This window comes from Eimeria acervulina, genomic scaffold (assembly GCF_000499425.1).
Source record: "Eimeria acervulina Houghton genomic scaffold, Eah_scaff65, whole genome shotgun sequence".
Lineage (NCBI taxonomy): Eukaryota > Apicomplexa > Conoidasida > Eucoccidiorida > Eimeriidae > Eimeria > Eimeria acervulina.
The window spans coordinates 57,970-67,200 of NW_013549673.1; the positions used below are offsets into that span (position 1 = coordinate 57,970).

The 9,231-nt window shown below is 50.4% G+C and overlaps 2 protein-coding genes across 2 annotated transcripts; one reads left to right on the forward strand and one right to left on the reverse strand.

Annotated features, from left to right (window-relative positions):
- Positions 1-490: 490 nt before the first annotated feature.
- Positions 491-6,224, forward strand: EAH_00011960 (white protein, putative; the record flags this gene model as incomplete). Its single annotated transcript, XM_013394767.1, has 14 exons — positions 491-809; positions 1,168-1,305; positions 1,476-1,523; positions 1,774-1,925; positions 2,171-2,295; positions 2,420-2,571; positions 2,740-3,036; positions 3,337-3,385; positions 4,387-4,506; positions 4,700-4,857; positions 5,141-5,279; positions 5,377-5,429; positions 5,841-5,948; positions 6,169-6,224. 14 exons carry the CDS (start codon positions 491-493, stop codon positions 6,222-6,224), a joined length of 1,914 nt encoding a protein of 637 aa, XP_013250221.1.
- Positions 6,225-7,567: 1,343 nt separating this feature from the next.
- EAH_00011970 (hypothetical protein, conserved) lies at positions 7,568-8,999 on the reverse strand (the record flags this gene model as incomplete). The annotated part of the gene is made up of 4 exons (XM_013394768.1): positions 7,568-7,817; positions 7,984-8,483; positions 8,699-8,751; positions 8,918-8,999. 4 exons carry the CDS (start codon positions 8,997-8,999, stop codon positions 7,568-7,570), a joined length of 885 nt encoding a protein of 294 aa, XP_013250222.1.
- Between the last annotated feature and the right edge of the window lie 232 nt (positions 9,000-9,231).

Below are 9,231 nucleotides of genomic sequence, written 5' to 3' on the forward strand. Positions count from 1 at the left end.
AGTGCCGTCAGCTGGCGTTTCAGACTGCGAAGTCTATTCTTGCTGCGGAGACCTGGACGACACGGCACGCGACGAACTTCCTGGTGGAACTGATAGCCAAAGCTCCAAATTGGCTTTGGCCTGCAACTAACACTATGCTTGGATTATTTGCGGTTTGAGTGTTGGCTGCCACAGAGATTCTCGTTGATGGGGGAAAACAACCCCCTAGGCTGCAGCGGTAGGGCGTGAGTGCTGCTGGCGACCGTCGTGGTCCGCAGTTCTTTCCTTTTCCAGCCTTTGGGCGAGGCCTCATTAATCAAGGTACTTGCGATTCCTCCATAGATAAGAAGAGAGTGGCAGAACTGGGAGGCTTCTACGACACTGTGGAGGGCGTTGCCCGGACCCGTGCAAGGCGGTTGACTCTCGGCGCCTTTACGACTGGGCCACTTTTGCCGTTTTCGCTTGTAGGGCAGTACAAATATAATTTCAAGCTTGATTACCTCCTTCAGAGATGGCGGAGCCTCAGGAAGAGTTCCTGCGGCAGCTGTCCAGTGGAATGCCTCCTGCAGGAGCTGGGGACTGTTGCGAAGCCTTGAATGCAGCGGCTTCAGATGTTGTGCTTCGCCGCTTTAGCATCCAGAGTCTCAAGAGTCGGCGCAGCTCCGTAGACAAGCGCTCTGTGAGCTGCATGGACGGGACAGAGGAAGCAGGTCTGGGGAGGGGCGAAGGCATTTCTTACCAAGACTCCAATGAACAGAACCCGACCTATGAACGCCTTAAGGACCTTCCCTTCTGCCCGCCTGTCACCATCACCTTCAAAGATGTCTCCTGTAAGTCTACAAACAACAGCTCTGGATAGAAGTCACGTTCTAGCCACTCTGCTACTCGCTGGCGGGGACGACCTGCAAGCAGAAGAGTGAGTATGTGCTGCAGATATTACATCATTTTCTGGAAAGGGAATGCGTGCAGTTTAACTCCTGCACAGATTTAACTCTATCTAAGGGCTCATTGTGTATCTAGGTAGTTTTACACCGGTCGGCCAAATTGGCATATGCTTTTCGTTTGTGTACTAAAGTCCTGGGAGGAATGCGCTTTGGGATTGATTGTTGCATTGGAGTTACCGCGTAGCACTGTAGATGGAGCGAAAATTCATCGCGTCCGTGCCGTTTTGTGGTTCTGTGTTTGCAGTGAAAGTGAATGTACCGAAGAGGTTCACCGGCGCCCTTTCCCTGCCCGTTTTGAACCAAATTGCGTGCGCTGTGACGCCGCCGCAGACCAAGACTCTCCTTCAGGGAGTTGACGGGACCGTTCAACCGGGGGAAATGGGTGAGAGTGGCTGGCTGTTCGTTCCACCGATCAGCTATCTATACACATGGAGAGGAGCGCGGAGATCTCGTCAAGCACTTTAGTCTGCTGGAAGTAGTGTCTAGCCAGGAGTTTTCGAACCAGATGCAGCCTCATTGTGGCCGTCGTTCGCTTTATGGCCTTTTCTGCAGTTGCACTGATGGGAGCCAGCGGGGCAGGGAAGTCGACGCTTCTCAATGGTAGGCATGGGAACATCCTTGCATGCTTTTGACGCTGAGCGTGCCAAAATGCCGGTTAGAGGAAATAGAATACAAGCTGACAAAAGAACGTGCGGTGGATGCATGAAACAGATTAGGCATCTGACTATGCTGCCTCATTGTGGCGGCTTGATGCCGATGCAATGGGCGTCGGTGGGTTCCGTGGTTGACGTTAGTAATCCAGGAAGTCAGTTCAGAAAGGGGTTCGTGAACCTGTGGTCGATCCCTGCAGTTCTAAGCCGCCGCATCGTTAGCAATGGAGGGTCCGTTTTGTTCAACGGCAAGTCCTTGGGCTCGGTCGAAGTGAAGCGCCTGTGTTGTTTCATACAACAAAGTGACAGCTTTTATGGATTCCTTACAGTACAGGAGCATCTAGACTGCGTGGTGCGTTACGCTTACCTGTTTATTTCATCATTTTCGCGCTCTACATACCAATACATATAGAAGGGCGCACACACACCACACGCACCTTTGCTTGGATGGCATCTCTGCCAAAACCCACACACGACAGAAAGCTATGGACACTTTCAGTAGCGTCTTCTCTGCCTGGAGAGGTTTTTTTGTGGCGTGTTGCGTGAGGTTTGTTCTTCACTGCTCACTGTTTGCTGTGTTGTTCGTCATTCGCTCAGGCAAGACTGCGGACTGGACAGAAGAAGGAACAAAGGTCGAAGCTGGTTGACCGTTTGGTGGAACTGTACGGCTTGACGAAAGTCAAGGACTCTAGAATAGGGAACCTCCAAATGGCAGCGAAGAGGTCGGCGTTCGATGCAAATTTTATGTATTTTAGCTGGGGTTGTGCACTGAGTTGTTTTACACCCCACTTCCGTATAGAACGGTTGTGGCGTTGAGTTGCCTGCGCATGCTTGCTGCGACCGCAGAGGTATCAGTGGGGGGGAAAAGAAACGCTTGAATATTGCCACGGAAATGATGACGAGCCCGTCGGTAATATTTGCGGACGAGCCTACCACTGGTCTGGACTCCCTCATAGCTGAAAACGTCATGAGCATTTTCAGACTGTTAGCGGATCGAGGTGAGGAGCACAGTTTTTCGTTTGCTTCACCTTGGGTTGCCTGCGGCAGCTGATGTGCTGCGTGGTTCTGATTTATTTGGAATAGTGAAGAGTTCCTGCTTTCGCAGAGCGTCTTGAAACGATTTTTGGGGTATAGTTGCTTCCCCGGTGCATTTGCTGTGCGCACAGGGAGAACGATTATATGCACAATTCACCAGCCGAGTTCGAACATTTTCAACATGTTCACAAAGGTGCTGCTGCTGAGTCGTGGCCGGTTGGTTTTCTACGGGGACCGCGAGGCAACTCTGCTCTACTTTTCGCGTTTAGGTCGACCCTGCCCACCGTTCACAAGCGTGCCAGAGTTCCTTCTTGAGCTTCTTGTCAAGCAGCAGCTTAACCTGGGCGAGCCTTCGGAAGATTTAAGCGATTTGACGCCGGAGAAGTATGCATGCATCCCAATAGTAAAGAGAACGCTAGTGGTGTTGGGTGCTGCGTCTTTTCTGGTTTGTTTCTCGCCAGATGTAACTTACGTTTCATTTCAATAAAGGTGATGGGCCGTTACTTCGATCAACACACTTTTAGGGCCTACATACTTTCTGGATTTGTGACCGCCTGCGCCTTGGGGTTGTGCACTCATACAGTCCTATGTACTGCTTGGAAGAGCAGACTGAGTGCAGTTTGTGAAGCATTTTGAGTATTTATGTAAGTGGGAACAAGCGCGGAAAGGCAGGATACGGCCGCACTTGCGCGCAATTTCAAGTGGGATTTGAAATGCTACCTGTGCAGACTGGCAGAGCATTGGGAAAGGACAGGCGCTGCCTTTCTTGCTGATTGGGTAGGCGTACATGCATGCATAAAGCATAATTGGCAGGATAATATCTAATAGAAAATGGAGGAATCGACAGAACTGCGAACACTTGAGTGAAGCAAGCATGCACCGGCTTGCTCACCTTGAAGCTTGTGTCCCTGTTACTGGATCTCAGGCGAATGTCCGAGATAAGCACATTCAAGCCATGCAGGACGCTGGAGCATTCCAGGGTGCCCAGGTAATTTGCGCTTTCGCATCTATGTCTTACCTGCTACAAAAGGCTTAGGGGGGGGCAGAAAGAGCTTTAGGCGGAGGAGGCGCGGGTGTGAGAAGGATCTGATTATTTCCGTTTGCAGTTGACAACTCCATTGCTTCATAGATGTCTACGATGTTATTGTTTCCTGTCATTCTCACGCCAGGTTTTACGGGGTAACTGGCTTCATCATCGCCAAGTGTGTTTGTGCTTGTGTATGCACGAAGTGCTATGTCTCATGGAGTAACACGCACTTCGTATGGCTCAGCATGTCACGGCGCAGTTCACTGTCCTGTATATCTTCGCTTCGTAGAGGGCGGGGGCAATCCTCCTTCAGCCAGGATGATCGGCCAGTGCACATACAACAACTTTGCAGCCAGCCAGATCGCTTAACTGTGATGGCGCATATGATCCACTGCTATTTCCTCCACATGTAGGGGAGGACTTTAAATTTTTAAACCGTGTCTTTTGCTTGCCTGCAAGTCTCCATTTGTGACTAGTTGCCCGGCATAACGCAACTGAGTTGTTGCAGGAGCTGCTCAGATTCGCTTTTCTTTTTGTCTCTGCCTCAGGATTTCGCTACTAGCGAGACAGGTAGGTCTTCCCATATTTATTTCCGTCTCATCCCAAGTATGCTGCTGTTCCGTTCCCATCCACGAATCACATGGGCGAGTGCTGGTCCGAACAGGGGCAACTAGTGAAGCGCGCGGTTGACCGTGGCCACAACCTGCTGACGGGCTTTAAACGCCATTTACTAACTTATTTACAACTTCAGTACGCAACTGCAAGTTAATCCAGATCCCGTGCTTTCCAGTGCTGCCACAGGAACGCGAGGGCCAGCTGACATTGAAACGGAGCCAACGAAGGAAGCATACGACAAATACAAGCCCAGCTGGTGGGACGGAATTCGGTGAAAATGGGCGCTTCGCCCTGTAAATGTCTCAGGCTCTTCATGGACGTGTGCTTATAAGCGCGCGGTTCGTGTTTGTGCGTTTATTATGGGCAGATGCACTGCCTGTGCTGCCATCTTCCATTTGTTATTCCATTTGTTATTCTCGCATTCTGCGGTCTTTGCCTTGCCGCCGAAGGTCTGAAGAGCTGTTTACTTTGGTTCACCGGAGCTTCATCAGTAACAGCCGGAACCCGCGGGCATTTCAGGCGAGAGTTGGGCAGACTCTAGTGCTGGCCATTATCGCCGGTCTTATTTTTCTACGGCTTTCTCCAGACAACTACTTGTCAAGAAGTGGTGCGTGCACCTTTATAGTTCTGAATCAGGTGCGCGGGAACGGGGTGGAGCTGGTGGGCCCGTGAAATGTCTTGGGAACTGTCACGGAGGTCAGAAGCAGGGAATGACAGAAACAGCGATGGCAAGGGATATACCACGCGCATCACATGCGCATTGTCAATCCAGAAAAGTGTCTGGCTCTGACGAGGATACATTTTTCCTTGTCTAGGTTTCGTTGCGTACCTCCTTATCTGCGTGCATGAGCGCGCTTTGCGATTGTAGGGGAGTCTCGGAATGGTTTCAGTGCTGCATACGTTTACAAGTGACAAAGTTTTGGCTATTCGAGAGTACCAGTCTGGCCTTTACCGTCTCTCGTCGTATTATTGTGGCAAGATGATCGCTGATTTTTCCTTGCAGATGATCTTCCCCGTTGTTTTCGCAACGTAAGACAGTAGGAAGTTGGTCTGCTTGCTCGACGAATTAAACGCTGCCCATTGCAACCTGTGACCCTTGGAGTGTGCAATGTCTGCTGTTGCTCAGAATTGCATGGTACATGGTCGGCCTGAATGATGCGGCAGTGCGCTGGCTCTTGGGTGTACTATTTATCTTTCTGACAACCAACAGCGCCATTTCAATTGGCTATGCTGTCTCCTGCGCGGCGCCTACGGTATCACAGATATACACATCTTGCTTTAACCACTTGTCCCCACAGCGCTAAGGACAAATGTGGAATCTGCGCACAGCGGGAAGATTCGGTTCTCAGCTACATTTCTTCTTTGTTTCATCTAACGTATTTTTAGTAGACGACAGAGTTCACGCTTCAGATGCAGGGAGCTGGACAGCCCAAGGCAAACTTGGGAAAACTTGAAGACCATCCTTGCTATACTTGCTATGAGCTCTTTAGACACCTTTCAACTGTATTCAGCAAGTACCCTGTGCCGTGGCGTATTTCGACTATTCTGTTGTGTTGTTACACTTGTTTGTGTCTTTGCGTTATTCAACAGCTTCAGTTCGCTTCGACGATGATCCCTATATTGTTCATGCCTCTAGTCCTAATGTCCGGATTTATGGTGATTCTGTCAAGCATGCCGGGGTTTTGGATTTGGCTGCAGGTGAGCATTTGCACTGTTAAGAAAGCTTTCTGTTGGAATACACATTAATTGATTAGCCGCCTGAGCTGGGGGGAAGAAAATGCCAAAGCACGTATGCGCCTGCAATGGCGCACCAGCTACGCGGGAATTAAAGACTGAGGGTTTTGAAGGCGGGCATTAGAACTATGAAGGCAGAGAACGTTTTCCTGTGGAGTTGAATGTGGTGGTTTGTGCTGCGCAGTACATGTCGCCGTTTCGGTGGGGTTGGTCCGGCGTAATGCACGCCGTTTGGGGTAATCTACTGCTCTTTATTAGCAATATGTGAAGGCAGTTACTGGTGTCATCTCCTTCCAATGGTTCCAGCTGCACAGGCATCGCAGGTTGTCGCAGAAACCACTGTGCATGCAAAATTTCGAATCACTTTGGCTCATTTGTCTCCACAGAGGGAGTTACGCTGAAGCCGTGCCCAGCCGGAGTTCTTCCACCTCAGTGCTACTCAAATGGAGAGCAGGTCCAAAACAATGCATCTCCTTGACAGGGGAATTTATTAAGCCGGACAGAGATACAGCTAGATGCCTATGTGAACGGTGGTACACATCCTTTTTTGAATATGCTTGCCCCATATGGTGTTTGAGAGTACAGCAAGGCGAATATGTCATCCCGATATGCCGGCACTTGAGATATGTTGCTGTTGCATACTTCTTGTACTTCGCGTTAGTCACCAGTGCCCTGCATAAATATGTTTTCTGCATATTCGTTGATGCTTTATTCATTGGTTTGCAGGTCTTGCAATACTACGCAATAAATCGCGACTCATACTGGTTCAGTGCCTTAATGCTTCTAACGCAGATCGTAGTGTGAGCAACTCAGTTCGAGCCGTCTTCCCTTGCTCGCTTCACATGTGGCTTTGTGTGCATGTGCATTTGTTGAATAGCTTTTGCGGCGTAGTACACAATATGCGCTTTTATCATTTGCAGGTATCGGCTGCTTGGTCTCGGGGTTCTGCTGTTAATTAACCGCCGTAAGTGAAGATCGCTACTCTGTATGTGCGAAGTCATCCGCCTTTAACATAAATAAGACGCGTAGTTGGAGTTCTCTGTTTCAAATTAAGAACTGCTCTGTTATGCAGCCAGAAAGCCGCCAGCCGCCAGAACGCAGATGCGCTCTACCCTGGGCTGTTGATGTGCCCAGTAGGCAGTTGGGAGATTTGTCAGAGGTCCGCTGCGAATCTGAGCATTACTGACCCAAATTTAGTTTCCTCTGATTTTGTCATATCAACGTATTATGTGAGAGACACCGTCAGGCACCACCTTCCTTAGGCAGTAGGAACACGTCCAGTGCGCGTACACTGCACAGCAAAAAAGCTGCTGTGTGCAAAATTCCTTTTAGCTGGCACATCACGGGATCGAATGACAAACGCGCTACGTTTGAGCGCGTTGGAAGGAAGCGGAAATGCGCCGATGAAGATGGGGAGATCATATCCTTCCCAGCTGACAAAAAAGGCGGGTTGCGTCGAGTTAATTGAAAAAGTACTGTTCGAGTAGGAAGTGATGCTGTCAACGGTACAACGCGTGCCAGTCTCATCAGGACTACCGCAGCAGACTGTCGTGCGTGAGCAACGCTGTTCACAAAAATGCGCTTTATGCGGAGCTTCGGCTCTTCGACAAAAACTTCAAGAGATCTTCTGCCTCCTCGTCCAAATCCTCTTCGCCGTCACTGTCAGCTCCCAAGTCTTCTTCAATTCCCCAGCATACCGCCCGCGACCGCTGCGTTGATGTTTCCTCTCGCCTTTTCTCTACATCGATGGCGGCGAATGCCTGGTGCAACTTTTCAGCTGTGTGCACGAAGGCACCTTTTCGGGTGCAGAAGATCATCCCCTCACTTGCCAGTCTGCGAAAAAGCAGAATGCCTTGCTTGTGACGAATCAAGTCAAACATGAAACATACAGGGTACGACGGCGACACTCCATGCTCCGTAGTTGCAGTACTTCTACGAGGATGTTACATGCAGTGCTTTTTGTGTAGACAACCCTGACACGTGTTTTCCCTAGTCTGACCTGGATGGAGCAACTTCTGCTCTTTTTACACTAAAAAGTGGCTTGTCGGAGTCCACTGGCCCCTTGTGACTCATCAGGATCGCATCCATTCGGTTTGCATGTTGATGGAAGCCTCTGCATCTCCAGGCGCACAAACACCTCCAAGGGCTTTTGCTACACGCCATACCACACTTGCTGTTGCAGAATCCGCCTTCCTGCCACTGCAGGGCCCTTCGATGTCTCAGCACAAGCCGCTTGGCAGCCGCCCCAGCAGCGTATCCTGCTCTGCCACTCCGTCTGCGCCCCAAAGTGACGAGTGACTCAACTGAGCACCCCCCTGCACAACTGTCCCCTGCGACCGTTAGCGAGCCTGGGTCGAGCGGAGCTTGGCACTGCAGTGGATGCTGTGCACGCGGAAGCAGCCGGTAGTTCCCCTCCAACTTGTGCAGAGCAGCCACCAACAGAGCCCGGCCCCCGTTTCGCCAATCGATGGGGTAACGCGGAACTAAGTTTGACGGCACCTGCATACATGCAGAAACCGGGAAGGTGAACAATATCAGGCTTCCTATGCAAGCAGATCCAACTGTCAAGAAGCTACGGCCGCTAAAACAGCTGGTTGATTCCTGGGAATCAACACGCCATGCATGCACACAGTGACGAAAGCCTGCCACGGCTGAACGCGAGGGAGGCTTCGCATGATTTGTATTGAGATCAAGCAGAATGGAGTCTGCCTCACGGTTGTAGTTCTGAATACAGGGTCGTAAAGGGCCTTTTTATGTTGGTGGTTCCCTGAGTCGGATCCACACCGGGAAAAAGGAAAAAAACGAAGGGGTAGTTCAAGGAGCGTTGCTTTCGAATAAATGTTGCCCCTGCTAAGAATGCAAAGCGCAATGGAAACAAGATGTCATTATAGGTTTATACGGGGCATATGCTGAGGTCTGCTGGGTGTGCATACCGCGGAAACCGATCGGCCGACGACCGGTAGGAGCCGGAATGGGGGGAGCTCTAAAAATCTTAAAAGGCGCTGATGACGCCATAGCAGAGCCGCTTCCCCCAAATTATCATTGATCCCTGGCAGGGACAGACAATTATAATGGCCCCTTCACGTGTGCATACGAGCCAGCACAGTCATCCACGATGTTTGAAAAATTCCCTGCCAGACGAGAGAGTGGCTTCCACAACCCAACAGGCCACATGAATCGACTCATCAAAGCAAATTGATAACCCAGATAATTCCGTGTCCCTCGTGGTTCCAAAAAGCAGCAAAAC